The 20,888-nt window shown below is 39.9% G+C and overlaps 3 protein-coding genes and 1 long non-coding RNA gene across 4 annotated transcripts in view; 2 read left to right on the top strand and 2 right to left on the bottom strand.

The window, feature by feature from the left end:
- gmfg (glia maturation factor, gamma) overlaps positions 1-2,546 on the top strand; it is a 7,978-nt gene extending 5,432 nt beyond the window's left edge. Inside the window, exons 5-7 of the mRNA XM_052107698.1 lie at positions 1-39; positions 288-361; positions 2,409-2,546. The exon at positions 1-39 is cut by the window's left edge and continues 42 nt beyond it. Coding sequence (XP_051963658.1) covers positions 1-39; positions 288-361; positions 2,409-2,480 — 185 coding nt within the window. The 3' untranslated portion in view covers positions 2,481-2,546. The remainder of the gene's footprint in view (positions 40-287; positions 362-2,408) is intronic.
- Positions 2,547-2,753: 207 nt separating this feature from the next.
- On the bottom strand, positions 2,754-12,203 carry LOC127630207 (RNA polymerase II-associated factor 1 homolog). The gene is made up of 14 exons (XM_052107686.1): positions 12,007-12,203; positions 11,706-11,735; positions 10,316-10,408; positions 8,820-8,941; positions 8,667-8,733; positions 8,474-8,575; positions 8,245-8,350; positions 8,068-8,136; positions 6,296-6,399; positions 4,818-4,934; positions 4,496-4,623; positions 4,279-4,385; positions 3,141-3,225; positions 2,754-3,066 (listed from the first exon to the last, which is right to left on the bottom strand). Exons 1-14 carry the CDS (start codon positions 12,051-12,053, stop codon positions 2,765-2,767), a joined length of 1,479 nt encoding a protein of 492 aa, XP_051963646.1. The 5' UTR covers positions 12,054-12,203; the 3' UTR covers positions 2,754-2,764.
- Positions 12,204-13,076: 873 nt separating this feature from the next.
- LOC127630224 (uncharacterized) lies at positions 13,077-15,457 on the bottom strand. Its single transcript, XR_007968831.1, has 4 exons — positions 15,229-15,457; positions 14,993-15,121; positions 14,120-14,164; positions 13,077-14,031 (listed from the first exon to the last, which is right to left on the bottom strand). It is a non-coding gene; the product is annotated as an uncharacterized LOC127630224 (long non-coding RNA).
- Positions 15,458-17,040: 1,583 nt separating this feature from the next.
- LOC127630206 (suppressor of cytokine signaling 5-like) lies at positions 17,041-20,466 on the top strand. The gene is made up of 2 exons (XM_052107685.1): positions 17,041-17,212; positions 17,737-20,466. Exon 2 carries the CDS (start codon positions 17,892-17,894, stop codon positions 19,449-19,451), a length of 1,560 nt encoding a protein of 519 aa, XP_051963645.1. The 5' UTR covers positions 17,041-17,212; positions 17,737-17,891; the 3' UTR covers positions 19,452-20,466.
- The last annotated feature ends 422 nt before the right edge of the window (positions 20,467-20,888 follow it).

Here is a 20,888-nt window from a genome sequence, read left to right as displayed (position 1 = left end):
TGTCGTATCCGCTGTGTTTCATCTTCTCCAGTCCTGTGGGTGAGTGAAGACCATAAACAACAAGTTTCCTGTGTTTTAATGTGTATTATGGAGAGTTAAAGGGATAGTTCCAAATCCTGTTTCAAAGCCTTATTACTTGGAACACAAAAATGAGATTTTTTGGTTGAACGTTAGTCTCAGTCACCATTGACTTGCATTGTATAAAGGGAAAATGCATAGAACTATCACTTGAAGAGCTGAAATGTTTAATGTGGATTTGACAGATAAATATGTCAACTGTCTGACAGGTTGTAAACCGGAGCAGCAGATGATGTACGCCGGCAGTAAGAACAGACTGGTGCAGTCAGCTGATCTCACCAAGGTAAACACAGCATTGAGTCATCTTGGACTGACAGTGACACCTAGTGGTGTGGATGCAGCATCATTTAAAATCAATAGTTTCAGTTTCAGATGTCACTGTAGAAATGTAGTATTCACAGTCAGTCATGATTACTTTAATCAACGAGTGAACGTGTCCAATAACAGGACGGTTACTGAGATTTAAGCCAGTAGTATTTGAGTGGTCATGTGATTCCAACATGGCCGCCCCCATGAGGAGACCCTCTCCATGTAGAATAAAACAGCTTTTTTAAGGCTACTGATAAGGAGTTTTCATCTAATTATGTAATAAGTATGTTTTAAAATAACTATTCGTGTCTTTAGGAGTAAAACCTTTTAATGAGGAAAAAAATACTGAGTGCAGCTTTAACGAAAGTCTTTATAGAAGTACGTTTTTTACCTTATACAGTTTGTAAAAATGAAAAATTTAGTAAGAGGGACAAGAAATGTTTTTAAGATCTCAGCCAGAAACAATAAATATAGTTAGCTTGTAAAAATCTGTTTGTAGCATTTCAATCAGAGCTGTTTAAAGAACCAAATAAATCAGATAATCAACAATATAAACGTTGATTTTCCTCATTTAACAACGTCCCTCGGATTTATCATGTAACTCATTTCACCTTCTACAGCATCTTATATCTGCATTTTATACACTTGATTATAAGTTAATTATTGTCTAAATAAAGGTGAGCGGGAAAAGGCGGTTTCGAACCTGCGTCGCTCGCGCTACCGTCAGCTCCGCCCTCTCCGTCAATAAACGTGATCTTTTCGATATGTTGTTTGATTACACCTGACAAATTGTACTGTATTTGTCAGGTTGTGTGGCAGAAACCATTTAGCATAGACGGGCCATTTCTATTCAAATTAATGGGAGAAATTGGAACGGTCAAGGTATGTGGAAAAGGAAGTCCCGTTAACAGGTAAAAGAGCCGTTAGTTTAGATACAGATATCTTCTGTCAATAAACTTTAAAATGCGCATGCGCATTAGCTATATGAGCTGGGAAATTAGAGTTTTATAGCGTAATCTGAGGTAAAAAAGCAGAATTTATAATCCCAGGTTTGTCAGATTGTAATGTTGATTTGAAACATGTTCTTTGATCGTAATCTTGTCCAACCGTTCTCGAGATTTCTGTGTTCTCCCATTCAAGTAAATATGAGCTCCACTGTCATGACCGGAAATAACCTCCCGAGAGCGCCCCAAACATGACTGAGAGTGGACTGACTCGCTAGAGAGACTTTGGTATGAGGTCACAACAGGGTTAAAGGTCCCGCGGAGGCGCGTTTGATTTGATTTTCTCTCAGAACACTAAATAGCATCACAAACTACCACAGCAATTTCCTAAACACCCGGCAAACTATTCCTGATCCATGAGATTATTGCGTGTAATGTCTAAAGTTTGATTTTGAGGTGATTTGATCTAATAATTAATATTTGGTTTATTATTGCTAATTAATGTAGCGAATGAATATCCCCGAAATTATCACATTTAATTTGCATTAATATATTTATAATTTTCAGTTTTGTTCTGGTGATTAAATCAAATGTTTTTAATAAGTGTCCAATAAGTGAAAGGATCATATTTGGGGTAAAAAGCCCCCATAAACTTTTTTATACATTGACTGATTCAATCACAATCGAGATTAATTTGTTTATAAAATACTTGAGATGTTCTGAAATGACAAATGTGATTGAAATTAACAGCAGATTGTGCACTCTAATGCTGAAGTGGTTATTTCGAATCAGTATTATCTTCATTTATCTTAATGTCTTAAAATAATTTGCACATGTTGACAAATTTATTACTATAATTATTGTATAACACACACACATACAGACAAACACACACACACAAACAGAGAGACAAACGCACACACACAGACACACACACTCTCACAGACACACACAAACACACACACACACTCTCACAGACACACACAAATACAGACAAACACACACACACTTTGTGTTGCTGTTTACACGGTGCAAATATAATAATTCACATCTCAACCATCTTCTGCCTCTCTGTAGATTTTTGAGGTTCGTAATCCCGATGATCTGACGGAGGACTGGCTGAAGGAGAAACTCTCGTTCTTCCGCTGAAATGTGACGAGCTTCTGAATTCATTTTCAAATAAAAGTACAAAGTGACGTCAAAGTTACTAAAACAAATCATTGTTTATTTACAATGTTTACACAGTAACGTGAGGGGAACTACTTAAAAAACAACAACACATTTACTAATACACCAGCACTCCATACAGGTTCAGACCCACATGAGGGTGAGTAAACGATGACAGATTGTTAATTATAAAACATAAGCAGAAGACACCGGAAGGCAGCGATTGTTCCAGGTGATTAGGATTAAGAGTGTGACGTGTCAGTCTCTCATTCGCTGTCGCTGCCGTCGCTCGAGTCGCTCGCTCTCTCACTCCCGCTCTGCTGCACGCTGCTGCTGGCGCTCCTCGCTCGCCCACCCTCGTCTTCCTCACTGTCATCATCAGAGCCGAAGATCTCCTCTTCATCACGAGCCTGCCGGTCATCTCCGCTCTCACTGCCGCTGCTCTTCCTCTCACGACGCTTGGGGACCTCCTCCTCTTCCTCCTCTTCATCAGCCGGACGCTCCTCTTCCTCACGATCAGACTCACTCGCGGAGTTCTCGCTGTCACTCGCCTGACCTCTCTCCTCACCTGAACACACACACATTAATAAACACACACACACACACACTGTACTTGTCTGATGATGATGATGAAGATGTTACCAGAGTCCTGCAGGTCTTTGTCCAGGTTCAGTTCTTCCTCTTCATCCTCCGGCTCGTGATTCTCCAGCTGAGCTTTACGGGCCTCCTGTCAATCAAACACACACACACAGATCAGAGAGTGTGTGTGTGTGTGTGTGTGTGTGTGTGTGTGTGTGTGTGTGTGTGTGTGTGTGTGTGTGTGTGTGAACAGTATTCATTTGAACCGATTTTTGTCTTTTGTGTTTAAGTATGTGAACCCTTTGGAATCATCTGGATTTCTGCATGAATTGGTCATAAATTTAGCAGAATGTTCATGCTGTTCTTTTCCGAACAGTTGATCTAAATGGGGACTGACGCTGTCAAGCTCCAATGTCACCGACTTAAAAACAAAGTGATCATGTGACTTCAGAACACTTGAATATAGCGTATACGGACTATTTTACTTTTAAAGATGCTGTTAGTGATTTTTTCATGGAAAGGTATTTCACATGTTTTCCAACTCCATGTACGTTATTAATGTCGTGAGATATCTCACCGGTGTCTGTGACATCACTAATCTCTGTAAACAACAAACTATAATGTGTGTGCGGTCTCTGACTGTCAATCATAGTGTGCGTTCTCATAATATTGTAGCTGCAGTGAATTATTGAGGCTTAATGCCATTTTATGCCATGTTGTTCATAACAGTTGCCAGTAGAGGGCGCTGTTTCACTGCTGCTGTTTTTAACAACCGCTCCTGCTGCTCTCAATAAAGCTCATTTGGTATGATCAGAGGGCGGGGTTTTGGAAAGAGGGGGCGTGGCTAATACAACATCTCAGCTTGACAGCTTGCGGAAATTCTAGAACAGCTAAAATCGCTCGCAGCATCTTTAAAATACTTATATGGAGTATTTTTGTGTCATTTTGGAGTTTGACAGTCTCTAGTCACTGTATATATTCATTCTATGGAAAAGAGCAGCGTGAACATTCCACCAAACATCTGCTTTGGTGTCCACTGAAAGAAAGTCAAACAGGTTTGTAACGACATGAGGTTTAGTAAATAATGACAATGTTTTATTTTTAGGTGAATTAGCCTTTTAATACTAACTGAAAATAAACTATATTTGAAAAATGAAAACTCAAAAATAAAAATGAATGTAATGTCGTAGTGTGCACTGACCTGAGCCTCCAGCTCTTTCTCGTTCATGTCTCTGTGTTTACACACCAGCACAGCATTCGTAGATGACGGAGCGCCAACCTTCGCCCGCCTCTTGCTCAGACGCACCCACACACACACACACACACACACACACACACAGGTCATTAATCTCTTCACAGCACAAGTGTGAGTTAGTCAAGTGTGGGGGCGGAGCCCGTCTGTGTGATTGACAGTTACCTGGTCTCGAGCTCATTATAATAAACTCCATCGCTGTCTCTGAAGATGAAGAAATAATTCTCCTCGTATCCTTTACTGGCCTTGTTCTTCACGTTCCAGTTATACTCGCGAGCGATTTTATAATCGTACCTGCACACACACACACACACACACACACACACACACACACACACATTACAGATATGCGGCTAATTATCAGATCTGATTACATTTTCACATGAAACTTGTTTCAGTGAATCAGTCCAGAAATCAGATTCAGTGGGGACACCAGATTATTTGAGGAAATGACTGACGGTGTGTGTGTGTGTGTGTGTGTGTCTTACACTTCATCAGGCATGAACTCCAAGTCCTCATCGACGTCTCTCTTGCGTTTGCGCATCGTGTCCTCGTTCGGCAGGAAGTACGCCACAAACTGATTCCCCTCTTCATCCATCATACCCCTGAACACACACGTTAATAAAACACACGTGAAGAAACATTTAATGCATGTATGGATCATGTTCCCGTGTTGTAGTTCTGGCTGTGCAATATGACAAATAACTAAATGATGATTCACAATTAAAAAGTTCCTCCGACATGATTCAAATAACATGTTTTTATTATAATGAACGGCAAACTGGCTACAAAAATCACCTGCAGCAGAGACTAAATGCTCAACGGTGTAAATGTAAAATAAATAAAAATGGAATAAAACCAGATGTTGAGAAATAACAGAATAAATGATGAAAACTAAATGCAGTTATTAATTTGATCAAAACCAAGAATATCTAGAAACTTTAACATTATCAAGTTCATGTAAAAAGTTCTCATTTTACATCAAACAGTTTGTATGAATATTCATAAACCGCTGCTGATAGACACGCCCTCTAGTGGTACACACTGAGCAGTGCAGCAATTTTACATTATGTATCATTTAACTCAAAGTTTGTCAAAATGATCGCTTGCCAAATGTTGTTATAGATGCAGTAAAACACGTAAAGAACAAAGCAGATGTTTGATTCACATATATAATCTATCCTCAACACATGCAGAACACAGAGGACAGAAATCTTAATAAGAATCAGAATCAGAATAATAATTACTAGATAGGTACATTTCCTGAAGAAAATGTGAGTGGTGATTGCCGTGGAAAAACTCGTCAAATAGCATTTAATAACTTGTTGCTAAGCACTAAAATAATGGTAATAGAATGTTGCTAGCATGTGTTTTTCATGATGGTAGCATGTAGGTATTATGTTTGTGTTAACATGTTGCTAGCACATTTGTAGCATGTTTTAACACTTCACTAGGCAATACTAGCATGTGGTAGCATTATGCTAATACGTTTGTAGCATGTTTTAGCACTTCGCTAGGCAATGCAAACATGTGGTAGCATGATGCTAGCACGTTTTTATCATGTTTTAACACTTCATTAAGCGATGCTAGCATGTGATAGCATGTTGCTAGCACGTTTGTAGCATGTTTTAGCACTTCGCTAGGCAATGCTAGCATGTGGCAACATGATGCTAGCACGTTTTTAGCATGTTTTAGCACTTCGTTAGGGGATGCTAGCATGTGTTAGCATGTTGCTAGCACGTTTGTAGCATGTTTTAGCACTTCGCTAGGCGATGCTAGCATGTGTTAGCATGTTGCTAGCACGTTTGTAGCATGTTTTAGCACTTCTCTAGGCGATGAAGTCTACGAAGAGGATCTTAAGCTGCTGTATACATACATGATGGACGAAGTTGAGCTACAATCATACATACACACACGTGCGCGCGCGCACGCACGCACACACACACACAGACACACACACACACACCTGATCATGGCCTGTGACATCATATCCACTCCCGCTGGTGCAGACACATCTTTAGGTGCCGGATCAGAGTCGAAGATGACTTGAGCGCATGGATTAATCCACATCTGACAGACAGAGATGCAGATGTAAACGATTGCGGTGTAATTATCTATAACAATTATTGGACGATCACATCACAGGAAAGAAAGATGAAAGTTAACCATCAGCAGCTGTATTCTAAATGTATTTATGTATTAAAGTATAAATATAGTAAATGTACACAAATACCTGAAAATATCAAACATTTGCTAGATTTATGCAGCTAAATAAGGAGGAAATGCATCATCACAGTCTGTGAATAAGGTCCAAATACTGAGAGACATTTATCTAATTTTATATTGTGTGTGTTTGTGTGTGTATGTCTGTGCATATATGTTAATGTGTGTGTGAAAATTCCTGGTCTGAAACGTTGCATGGTGGTTGCTAGTCATTGCTAGCATGTTAATGCATGTAGCTAGGCAATGCTATCATGTTTTAGCATGTAGCTAGGCATTCTTAGTGTTTTGCTAGCATGGCTGGCATGAAGCTAGGTGTTGCTAGCATATTTATAGGCATATTTAACATGTTGTTAGCATCTATCTAGGCATGTACAACATTTTATTAGCATGCTTTAGCAAGTAACTAGGCAATGCTAACATGTAGCTGAGTGTTGCTAGCATGTTTTAACATGTAGTGTGTGTCTGTGCATATATGTTAATGTGCGTGTGTGTGTGTGCATATATGATAATGTGTGCATGTATGTGCGTGTGTGTGTGCATGTATGTGTGTGCGTGTGCATGTATGTGAATGTGTGTGAGTGTGTGTGTGTGCATGTATGTGTGTGTATGTGCACGTGTGTGTGTGCATGTATGTGAATGTGTGTGTGCATGTATGTGTGTGTATGTGCACGTGTGTGTGTGAATGTGTGTTAGTGTGTGTGCATGTATGTGTGTGTATGTGCACGTGTGTGTGCATGTATGTGAATGTGTGTGTGCATGTATGTGAATGTGTGTGTGTGCATGTATGTGTGTGTATGTGCACGTGTGTGTGTGTGCATGTATGTGTGTGTATGTGCACGTGTGTGTGTGCATGTATGTGAATGTGTGTGTGCATGTATGTGTGTGTATGTGCACGTGTGTGTGTGAATGTGTGTTAGTGTGTGTGCATGTATGTGTGTGTATGTGCACGTGTGTGTGTGCATGTATGTGAATGTGTGTGTGCATGTATGTGTGTGTATGTGCACGTGTGTGTGCATGTATGTGAATGTGTGTGTGCATGTATGTGAATGTGTGTGTGTGCATGTATGTGTGTGTATGTGCACGTGTGTGTGTGTGCATGTATGTGTGTGTATGTGCACGTGTGTGTGTGTGCATGTGTGTGTGTGTGCGTGTATGTGAATATGTGTGTGCATGTATGTGTGTGCATGCATGTATGTGTGTGCATGTATGTGCATGTGTGTGTGTGCATGTGTACATGTATGTGCATGTGTGTGTGTGCATGTGTGTGCATGTGTGTGTGTGCATGTATGTGCATGTGTGTGCATGTATGTGCATGTGTGTGTGTGCATGTATGTGCATGTGTGTGTGTGCATGTGTACATGTATGTGCATGTGTGTGTGCATGTATGTGCATGTGTGTGTGTGCATGTATGTGCATGTGTGTGTGTGCATGTTTGTGCATGTGTGTGTGCATGTATGTGCATGTGTGCATGTATGTGCATGTGTGTGTGTGTGTGCATGTATGTGCGTGTGTAACCTTGAAGTCAGGGAACACAGGCAGAACCTCCACTGGTGTGACTCTGGGTTTACTGTAATGCTGAGAAACCTGAAACATTCAAAAGAGAAAAGTTAATTTACAAACACAGAAACTCAACATTTTAAAATGTGTATAATAACTGTGTGTGTGTGTGTGTGTGTGTGTGTGTGTACTGACAGATTTCTGTGCATCCTCAAACGTCTTCTCAATAGCAGCGATCTGACTGTCTCTGTCCTTATAGATCTCCTCTTCTGTGAACTGCTGCTTCACCGACACACCGATCCTACACACACACACACACACACACACACGTCATGTGACTATACGCTCAAGCCATTCTTCATATTGAGATGTGAGACAGACATGTGCTTTCGGTCAGTAAGACAGATTAGTGCGTCTCACTCACTTCACTTCCACCTTCTCGTTGGAGACGCCGTATCTGTTGAACTCTGTGGAGATGTACTCCGTCTTTCTCATCCACGGCACCACCTTCGCATGCTGCTGCGACCTGAACACACACACATCTGTGTTACAGCTGGGGTCAAAGGTCAAAGAATGACGTCTCAAACCCATGAAACTCTGAAGCTCATCTCTTGTACCTCTTTGAGCTGGACGCAGCCTGAATCTCCTCTTCCAGAAGTTTCTCATCAGCAGGATCCAACAGAACTGAAACACACACAGGTTTCAGAAGCGTCTGAAGTGGAACGTCTCAGTGTTGATGAAAGGTTTGTCTGTGTGTGTGTGCGACTCACTGTTCGGGTCGATGCGGTATGTGTCAGGGTTAATAAGGTCGATAGTGACGCCCAGGTCAGGTTCAGTGAGCAGCTCGTGTTTGTGTTGTTTCTCTAGTGATGTGGCTTTATACTGTACAAACCTGCAACACACACACAACAGAGTCATATTTCACAAGATCTTTAAAATGATCATTTTCTCATCATTTGTTCTCCATTATGTGGTCTCAAACTAGCATGACGTTCTTTCTTCTGTGGAACACACACAGATATTTTGATTGAGACGTGGTGTTGTTGTGTTGATACAAAGCAAGTCAATGGGGTCTTCTAACACATATTTAAGCTGCAAAAGGCACATAAAGGCATCATTAAAGTAATCCATATTGACTTAAAATGACAAAACAATGTTTGTGTACACACTTTGTTGTCTTGAAAACGCCGGGTCTGAAAGTTTAAAATAGATGTTGCATTGTGGTTGCTAGGCATTGCTAGCATGTTAATGCATGTAGCCAGGCAATGCTATCATGTTTTAGCATGTAGCTAGGCATTCTTAGCGTGATGCTAGCATGTCTGGCATGAAGTTAGGTATTGCTAGCATATTTAACATGTTGTTAGCATCTATCTAGGCATGTACAAAATGTTATTAGCATGCTTTAGCAAGTAACTAGGCAATGCTAACATGTAACTTTGTATTGCTATTGTTAGTAACATGTTTAACATGAAGCTAAGTGTTGCTAGCATGTTTTAACATGTAGCTAGGCATTCTTAGCATGTTGCTAGCATGTCTGGCATGAAGCTAGGTGTTGCTAGCATATTTAACATGTTGTTAGCATCTATCTAGGCATGTACAACATTTTATTAACATGCTTTAGCAAGTAACTAGGCAATGCTAACATGTAGCATTGTATTGCTAGCATGTTAGTAACATGTTTAACATGAAGCTAAGTGTTGCTAGCATGTTTTAACATGTAGCTAGGCATTCATAGCATGTTGCTAGCATGTCTGGCATGAAGCTAGGTGTTGCTAGCATATTTATAGGCATATTTAACATGTTGTTAGCATCTATCTAGGCATGTACATTTTATTAGCATGCTTTAGCAAGTAACTAGGCAATGCTAACATGTAGCTGAGTGGGAGGCACATATACAAGCTGTTGTAATTCCTACACCGTTCACCTGATTTGGATGTAAATACCCTCAAATTAAAGCTGAAAGTCTGCAGTTAAAGAACATCTTGTTTGTTTCATTTCAAATCCATTGTGGTGGTGTATAGAGCCAAAAAGATTAGAATTGTGTCCATGTCCCAATATTTATGATCCTGACTGTATTTGTTTCTCACCCAAACCCGATCATATCTCTTCAGAAGACATGGATTAAAACACTTGTGTCTTATTGATTACTTTTATGCTGCATTTATGTGTTTTTCGGAACTTGAAAGTGTTAGACCCCATTGACTTGCACTGTATGGACAAAAACACCTCATATATCCACTAAAATGATGAGAGTGTGATCAGATACCTGTGCTGGTCAAACGGATATGTGATGAACTTCGGATCAAACGGGATATCAGGAAGACTGTTGGCATATTTCACTCTGCACACCACACCAGATCTACATCACAACAACATAATCATTAGAGAGTATCTCTGATCGCTAGAGAGTAACTCGAGTAACTCTGATCGCTACAGAGTAACTCGAGTAACTCTGATCGCTACAGAGTAACTCGAGTAACTCTGATCGCTACAGAGTAACTCGAGTAACTCTGATCGCTACAGAGTAACTCGAGTAACTCTGATCGCTACAGAGTAACTCGAGTAACTCTGATCGCTACAGAGTAACTCGAGTAACTCTGATCGCTACAGAGTAACTCTGATCGCTAGCGAGTAACTTGAGTAACTCTGATCGCTACAGAGTAACTTGAGTAACTCTGATCGCTACAGAGTAACTCTGATCGCTAGCGAGTAACTTGAGTAACTCTGATCGCCACAGAGTAACTTGAGTAACTCTGATCGCTACAGAGTAACTTGAGTAACTCTGATCGCTACAGAGTAACTTGAGTAACTCTGATCGCTACAGAGTAACTCTGATCGCTACAGAGTAACTCGAGTAACTCTGATCGCTGCAGAGTAACTCGAGTAACTCTGATCAGAAGTGGAGGCAACTGAGACTTGTCCTCTGCCACCCGGATTGAGGTGGTGCGGTTACTCACCTCAATCCGGGAGGCAGAGGACAAATCTCAGTTGCCTCCACTCCTGAGACTGTCAATTCCATTGAGAGTGAGAACCACTATTCACAACCAAGAGGAGTTACCCCATGTGACCCTCCCTAGCAACTGGGCCAATTCGGTTGCTTAGGAGACCTGTCTGGAGTCACTCAGCATGCTCTGAATTCGAACTCGCAACTCCAGGGGTGGTAAACCTCATTAGAGTTTGAATCAAGGGCGTGCTGAGTGACTCCAGTCAGGTCTCCTAAGCAACCATATTGGCCCGGTTGCTAGGGAGGGCAGAGTCACATGGGGTAACCTCCTCGTGGTCACTATAATGCGGTTCTCTCTCTCGGTGGAGCGTGTGGCGAGTTGTGCGTGGATGCCGCAGAGAATAGCGTGAAGCCTCCACATGCGCTACATCTCCACAGTAACACGCTCAACAAGTCACATGATAAGATGTGCGGATTGACGGTCTCAGATGTGGAGGCAACTGAGATTCGTCCTACGCCACCCGGATTGAGGCGAGACACTACGCCACCACGAGCGCATTGGGCGTTCCAAATTGGGGAGAAAGGAAAAAAAATACTTGCTGAGCTACCCAGGCCCAAGATTAGAGTGTAACTTTAGAAAAACACCACTGTTAAATGAATTAATCAGTATCATAACGGAGCTTGAAGTCAGTGACGTCATCATCATCATCACCTCTCTGAGACGCTTCTGTGCGCTGAACTCCTACAGAAAACACGAAATCACAACATTATTGATCACAATGAGACATGATCAGATAAATAATAAAGTAAAGATGAAACATTTCTGCTAGCTCTGATCAGATGTTTGTAAACACAGATGTTAAAGCTCGTGTGTTAAATGTGTTTATATCAGTTATAAAAGAGAGTTATACAACTGTTTAGTGGGTTTAAATCAGTGTATTATTAATGCATTTCATATGTTTATATCAAATTACTTTATTTTGTAACGGGTTTGTAAATGTTGTTTTTCTCACCGGTGTCCGTCTTCCCGCTGCGCTTGTGTTTGTATAGTGGGAGCCATGACGGGCGAAATAAACGCGATTCGTCCACACGAATGATGAATAATAGCGCACAATTGTTTAATAATAACTCATTCAAACGAGTTTAACAACAGCAGCGTGTGTTTGACTTCCGTTCCGCACGCAGCTGCCCCACTCAAAGCCTGAGTCAAATTAAACACCGGAAATTTTCAAATTCAAACATGATTTTCAATATAGAATATAATGTTTATCACTTTTTATTTTCCGGTGTTTTTTTCAGTATGTTGTAAATGTGTGTGTGGGTTTTCTTATCGAATCAGATTCTACCAACGCACAACAAAGAGAGCGTAACGGTCAACTAGCGTGTTGTGACAGTAAGTCACTGTTTACGGCCACCATTCAAAAGAATGGAAAGAGCAGTAAACTGACACCCACCTGTCGTAAAAATTGTCCGCGTCTTCTCTTATAAAACAGCAATTTCATCGTAGTAAACTCCACATATAGTTCACTCCAAAAGGATTGTTTAGTGTAAAACATGTTGAAGATTAATAGACAGCCAGTCAATTTATTATGAGGTGAGCTGTTTCCTCACAAAAGCAGTTTATTCGCGCAATGAAGCACCTCCTCCATAGACATCCATTCAAAAAGAACAGCCTATTGTTTCCTCGCCAGTGAACCGCCGCGTTATGCTATTTTAGGCGGACCTTCAGACGAGCTCTGTACAGTATACCAACTTGTACATAAACATAGAGATAAAATAACTCAAAAGGTAAAGAAAAACAATAGAAAAACAGCAACAAGAACAGTTTCTACATTAGTACACATCTGACATATATTTAGATTAACAGTGTAAAATCTTACGCTCAAAAATGAGTTTGTTGACATATGTCATTCATTTAAAGTGCACCTCTGCATTTAGAGGCAATAGTACAGAACCCCCTTCTGTCTTTCTAAATTTTAATTCAATTTTTTTTTTATCTAAATGAGAGAATATATATATATATATATATATATATATATATATACACACATCCCCCAAAGAAATCATGTCATGTCTAAAATCATTTAGACAATTTATTTCAAAGAAAAAAGTTTTGCTTTTTGACCAAAAACATTTTTGGAGGAAAAAACATATTAAAGAGAAGAAAAAAACATTTTAGAGAGAGGGAAAAACATTTTAGACCTATATTTTTATTTATTTTCTTTCTGAGAGAGAGAGAAAAAGTATAAATATATTTTAATATCTGCCAGACACATAGGCTAAAGAACATAAAGACATAAAAAAATTAACTTGTGTCAAATGTGTACTAATAATGTCATACAATTCATGATTTGATGCTTTAATGGTGCTGGGATCAAATATTGCAGTTTTAATGAGTTTCAATGGGGACAGTTTTGTCCTGAAGGTCCTGAGTGTGACTATTGTGTGAACACAGTGTGTTATAGATGTGTTATAGATGTGTTATAGATGTGTTATAGATGTGTTAGTGGAACTGAGGTTGAAATCTCAAAATTCCCCCCAAAATACACACCTTTGGCTAAATTTACACCGTTAGCATTAACACAGCCAAACTGATGGAACAAATAAGGGTTAATACAAGTGCTCCATCTCTATTAAACTGTTGGTATCTGCACATAAAAGGATCTCTGGGTTTAATGGAAAACTTCCCGAAAGACACAGAAACGTTACACATTTACACTCTCAGTATTTCCTTTGACATGTGTTTCTCTCCAGCAGGTCGTGTCACACAACAGCCTCAATGAATAACTCTGATAATAAACCCTTTATAACACAATATTACTGTGAACAATGTCTTTGATAAATGTTATTACACTTCTCAGATTTATACAGGCAGTTTAATTGGTCACATTTAAACATTGAATGATCATAGAATCTCTAACGGAAGTTTCTAGAAACTGTTTAACCCACACATCATCACCGACTCTGATTGGCTCTCACTCGCTTCATGAGAGATGACATCACTTCCTCATGTTTGCACGTGTGCAGAGAGATCGATTCTGCAGCAGAAGGAGAAAACATCTCAACGTCAACAACCCAATCACTCATTTGATCTTTAATCTTCCCAGAAGAATTAATAAACATCACCTGCTCAGCACATACAGGAGCTGGCCTGGATCATCTGCAAACTCCCTGAAGAAACAACAACAGACATGACAACTTCTTTAACCCTTTAATCACTGACGGTGCTTCAACAGATTTCCTGTTTCACTGGCATTCACAAAAGTAAAGGCTAATAACTAGGAAAAAACAAAAACGAGGGTCGAGTGTTTGGTATCATTAGAAAGAAAACTTTTCAAATGTTTTATTGTTATAGATTCGGACACATTCTCAGACTCTCAGCCGAAGAAACTGATGAAAAATCACCAAAAATAATTGAGCCAAAAATGTACTTTTTCTGATTTGACATTAAATATCTCTGGGTGTAAATTACATGACTCTGAAAAACTGCATTTGTTTTGTTCCCAATCATGTCGACTGTATCTGAGAATAATATTGTGTTGATACGACAAAGCGATCAAAAGTTCCAACATTACAAATATAATTGATCATAGTGTCCAAAAACATCTCCAAACAAATAAAAGATAATAATTGTACATAAGAACTAATTACACATGCAAACACAACAATGACTAAAGGTTTGCATAGCATGCAGACATGATTTTAGTCATGAGATTTCACAGAATGAGTTTCATTCTGTGTCATTTGAGTCATCACTGAGTCTGTGTTGTGTATTTGGCGCCATCTCCTGGTGGTCATATGTAACATTGTGCTTCATGTGGATTATCTAATGATCTATACATCTGATTATCTTGTGTGTGGACTCGTTTGAAAGATAATCACAGACTCTAAATAATCATATGTGAGATTTTATGATCCGTTTATATTTAGTGAAGTTATAAGTGAAAACGTTGCATGTGTGTGTGTGTGTGTGTGTGTGTGTGTGTGTGTGTGTCTCACCTGGAGCCCCAGTGATAGTAAACTCGGTCCTGATGGTACAAACACAAGAAGAGCCAAACACTGATGGTCTCCAACCAGAAGATCACAAAGAGAAACCAGATAGACGACAGCAGCAGCTCACACACCATACTGAGATGTGCATCATCATCATCACACACACATGATCAATAATAAACCCTACAAACTCAAGAGAAACAGACCAGCAAAATCAAAAGTTAACAAAGAGAAAGACTTACCTGTTGATCGACTAAATCCACTAACAGACTGTGAACTCTCACATCAACATTGATCTATAATTAATCGAGCACGCGCTGCGCAAGCCTGTGCGCGCTCCCGAGGCACACTAAATAAATTCAACTTTAATGAGTGAAACTTTAAAAATCTTCTGATTAAATTAAACTCATTAAACAGTAAAACACTGAACGCACTGATATTTGTTTAGATCTGATCACCCACTTCCGGACATGCGTGTTTGCGCTCATGTGTCAAAATAAAAGTCAAATAACGCTGATAAAATTCCTCCTTACAATTACAATTTTAAAGTACTTAATTCTCACGATTAAATCTGTGATAATAAAATAATATAATAATAATTATAATAATAATAACTTTTACGGGAGACCACCTTAGAAGCCTTTACTTTCTATTGGTTAATTTCTCATTACAGACGTCATGGCATAAATATCTGTCAAACCCCCAGAATTCAAAGTGCACATGATGTGCAAACTGTCCTGACTGTCTGGATGGGGATACTGTATTTTAATAATCTAAGGGTCCCAACCATTTTATTTTATTAGCAAAATTTCACATACATAAACAAAAATTTCTTAATTCATCTCCTATGTTAAATTTGTTTTTTTCTGACTTTGATTTTTACATTTCTTCAATAAGATTGTTAAAAAACAAAAAATCTGTGAATTATTTAAAATGCTATGATACACTCTTCAATCTGCGATGGACTGGCGACCTGTCCAGGGTGTCCCCCGCCTTTCGCCCAATGTTAGCTGGGATAGGCTCCAGCCCCCCGCGACCCTGTACACAGGATAAGCGGTTGACGATGGATGGATGGATGGATGGACACTCTTCAATACCCCTGATGTTTTGTAATATCCTTATTTGTTAAAATTGAATGTGAGCTATGCTTTTTTTAATTTATTTATTTATTTTTATTTCTATATATATATATTTTCTTTTTTTTTTTTTATCTTGATTGTTTATATTTTGTTATTATTTGTATGTTTCCTTTTATGCAATAAAAAAAAAATAATAATAATTTAAAAAAAAATAAATAAATAAAAAAAATAAATCTAAGGGTCCCTGCTGAAAGTGGTCCTGGTCTCATTTAAAGAGATTAAAATGAGTAACTGACAAACCAAGTCCATATGAATGACTTGATGATTTAACCAGAAAACTGTTAAAATGTTTAGAGAAATATTACTTGTACGAAAACAATAACAGTGATCATAATAATGACTCTTCTTCTTCTTTATAATAATGTATTATTATTAATCAACTGTAAAGTTTCTGTAATAATTTATTAATAATTAATAACAAATACTATTATTATTATTATTACTAAACAACTGTAGAGTTTCTGTAATAATTAATTAATAATTAATAACAAATACTATTATTATTATTATTACTAAACAACTGTAGAGTTTCTGTAATAATTTATTAATAATTAATAACAAATACTATTATTATTATTATTACTAAACAACTGTAATGTTTCTGTAATAATTTCTTAATAATACTTAACAAATAAGATAATTTGTATTATTGTAATTATTGTTTTATTATTATTATTATTATACAACTGTAATATTTCTGTAATAATTTATTAATAATTAATAACAAATAAGATTATTATTATTATTATTATTATACAACTGTAATATTTGTGTAATAAATTCTTAATAAATAATAACAAATAAGATTATTATTATTATTAAGGATTAGGATTTCTAAAAAAGAATCCTCGTTTTGTCAAATTAAATTCTGCAAGCCGGAAGTGAGTTTGAGTTTACAGGAAGTGATGTCACCGCTGCGGTAGGACTGGTTTGTGTGAGCTAGCTCGAGTTTAAGTGACTTTATTTAATAAAGTTGATGAAAGTGATTTTATTCATCGCGGTTAATGTATTAATGTCTTATTTATGGTTTAGAAGTGATGCGGTGATCAGAAGCAGCGCGCGCTGGACGCTTTTTATCAACAAACTGGTGCGTTTGTCTTAAACTCACTAACAAAACATGAACACAAAATACCATGTTTTTATAAATTATACAACAAGTTCAGCTCAATCAACAGCATTTTTGGCATAGTGTTTATTATAACAAAATGTATTTCTTCTCCTCATTTAAAAAAGCACAAATGTGTATTCGAGTGAGACTCTTATAATGGAAGTCAATGGGGGCAATGTTTAGAGGGTTTAAAGGCAGAAATGTGACGTTTATAATTTTATAAAAGCACTTTCATTAATTCTGATGTTGAAACTTGTTTATTATTTAAGCTGTGAAGTTGTTTAAATCATCATTGTGTCATCATGGCAACAAAGTTGTCAAATTTGACAGAAACGAATGTTTATGGTAATCAACATTATGACACAAATGCTTTCGATTGAACTGTACTTGTTGTATAATGTATAAAAACATGGAAAAAGAGCTCAGTAAAGACTAATGTCTCACTCGTCTGACTGGAGGAAACTGTCTGTCTGTCTGACTCAAGTGTTCTGTTTTCTCTGTAGATTGACAACATGGTCTGGATGGACATAAAATCTGCTGAAAGTTAATTTATCAAAGTAATCTTCATTGAATGAGAAAGATCTGTTCAGTCTGCTGACCTTTTTGTTTGTTGAACGCACACACACGACGCTGCCGACCAATCAGAACGATTCTCGCCATGTCTCTGCCTGAGGACGCGGGGGATCATGGGAAAGAGAGAGAGCGTGGCGCCCGTCCTAAAGTCCGTCAGAGCCGCTCTGAGGAGCGAATAGATGGAGGGAGGAGGAAGGGTGGGAGGAGCAAGAAAAAAAGCCACCTGTCACATGACCTGGGCTCCGAGCGGCCCGTGAGCGACGGGTTTGAGTATGGTGACTTACTGAGTGGTCTGCACGAACCCAGCAAGGGCGTCTCGTCCTCTCCAGTAAGGGATCACCGGAGACGCCACGTAATCGGGTCGCCTGGATCTCTGTTATTTGAGAGAGTTTCTGCCAAACTGTCGCTCGGTTCTTCCGCCACTGATGCCGACTCTGACACAGACAGCAAGTCTTCCGGAAGCTGCCGAACGCTTCGCCAGAAGATCCAGGATGCAGTGGGACAGTGTTTTCCCATCAAGAGTCAGAATCAGGGCTTGTCCCACTCCCCATCGCCAGCTTCCACAAGCTCCTCGAGGCGGAAGATCCATCTGAGCGAGCTCATGCTAGACAGCTGCCCGTTCCCGGCCGGTTCTGATCTGTCCCAGAAGTGGTACCTCATCAAGCAACACACTGCGCCCATTTCTCAAGCGCCCGTCCTGGAGTCCTCGAGTGGCGCGACGGCTTCTGCGGCGGTCACTGAAGGTACACCGGTCGAAGACGAGGAAGACCGCCTACGGGAGAGGCGAAGAATTAGTATCGAGCAGGGCGTAGAGCCGCCACCCAACGCCCAGATCCACACCTTCGAAGTGACCGCTCAAATCAACCCTATGTATAAACTCGGACCCAAACTTACTCACGGGATGAACGAGTTAGCCGGAGACGAGCACGCGATGCAGCACCAGCTTCTCCTGCAGAGCTGCTTGGACACTTTGGATGAGGTTGCGGCATCAACCGCGGCCACAACGTTGGCTGATTTGGACCTGGGCGCCAGTGCTGCGTCTCCATCCACCAGTTCTCTAACAGGAGTGACTCTAGTTCAAGCGGACAGTCCAACACCTCAAGACGCTGAGCATCGCATACACACGCAAATCGATTACATCCACTGCCTAGTGCCCGACCTGCTCCAAATCACCAACCTGATCTGTTACTGGGGCGTCATGGATCGGTACCAAGCGGAGACGCTACTTGAGGGTAAACCTGAAGGCACGTTCCTCCTGCGCGACTCTGCTCAGGAAGACTACCTCTTCTCCGTGAGCTTCCGTCGGTACGGCCGTTCGCTCCATGCTCGCATCGAACAGTGGAATCACAACTTCAGCTTCGACGTGCACGACCCGAGCGTGTTCCACGCGCCCACCGTCACCGGGCTCCTCGAGCACTACAAGGATCCAAACTCCTGCATGTTCTTCGAGCCGCTGCTGTCCAACCCGATCCACCGGAGACATCCGTTCAGTCTGCAGAACATCTGTCGTGCCGTCATCAGCAGCTGCACCACGTACGACGGCATCAACACTCTGCCGCTCCCCAACGTGTTAAAGGAGCACCTGAAGGAATACCACTACAAGCAGCGCGTGCGCATACGCAGACTCGACACATGGTGGGAGTGAGACAGATACGCGGAATGTGTTCGGAATGGAATACTAGCATACTAACTGAATACTGCACAGTATACTGCATACTACCTACTGAGAGAGTTGCAGGTACATTATTGTCACATGACCTCATGTTTAATTCAATGGGTGGCTTTCAGTTATCTTCTTGGAAATTAATGTTTACTTTGCGTCTTTAATTCAGGCATACTTATGCCTTAAAGCTGAAGTGTGTACTTTCTGCACCACTAAAGAGAATTCATCCTCCGTCTGTCATTGGTTGAACAAACAGTTAGTCCCGCCCACAACTCACGTGATTGGTTGAGTCAGTGTTGGACTGGACGGGTCGCTCAAACAGAGACACTGTGTTTACAGTTTTTATTATAGTTGTCTCTGCATATTATATCTAGATACGAGTATAAAAAGTTACAAATTCAGCTTTGATATTTAGCAGTTTGATCAAACAACAAATCTAAATAGAGATGTTAAAATCTGTGTGTTATTACTTTTGGTTCATTCGCCACACTGGAAATGAAATAATCGAGGAAGTTCTCATGAATCCTGTCAAGTAAATGTCTTGGTCATATGTTACTCCAAAATCAAAAGAAACAAATATGAAGTTATATTTTACATATAAAAATCAAGATTTTGTTCATTTTCATCAGTTATGTGCATTTTACCCACAAATTCTCATTCTGCAACAAATTTCAATTGTTACATTTTTATACATCTTAAGCTGCGTACACACTGCCAGTGACATCGCGCGCGACAGCGACTCCATCCCATTCATTGTCAATGAGAGCACAGCGACTTCTGGTGACACGAGCTGTCGCGACCGTTGGCGACTAGATGTGGGCGTGTCCAGCGACGCGACAAAGTTGAGACAAGTTCAACTTTATTCAAATGAAGAGTGACTAACAGAAGCGACAACCAATAGGAGAGAAGACAGGAGAGCTCATGTGATCCTTCTCTCTCTCTCTCTCTCTCTCTCTCTCTCTCTCTCTCTCTCTCTCTCTCTCTCTCTCTCTCTCTCCTCAGCTCCTGCAGTAACGGAAAGATGGATGAAAGGCTAATTCTTGCTGTTAGAAATGTTCCAGTGCTCTATGATATGGATATGGTATATCCAGCCGCAGCTCTTGCACCAGCAAGGCGCGTACGCGCAAACCTAGTTGTCATGGCAACTGAATAAACAAAACATCGCCTGGTCAATATTTACTGGTCAAGTGCAAGTCAGACAGAAACTAAAAGAAGGAAAGACATTATATTTATTTGTATATAAATTTAACGAAAGTACATTTAAATTTTGTGCAATCTACCAGCAAGATCTATCTTAGTACTGTGAGAGTGCCTTTCTAGTGCTACGATACTGTTGTTTAGCTCGCTCGCGTGATGCTAGCGACGGGTGTGATTGAGCCTCCTCTGGTGCATCATCTCACTTTATAGAGGAGGCCAGTC

This window comes from Xyrauchen texanus, chromosome 36 (genome assembly GCF_025860055.1).
Source record: "Xyrauchen texanus isolate HMW12.3.18 chromosome 36, RBS_HiC_50CHRs, whole genome shotgun sequence".
NCBI classification, from domain to species: Eukaryota; Metazoa; Chordata; class Actinopteri; order Cypriniformes; family Catostomidae; genus Xyrauchen; species Xyrauchen texanus.
Note: the sequence above shows the minus strand (reverse complement) of the source record. Positions and strands in the feature narration are given on the sequence as shown.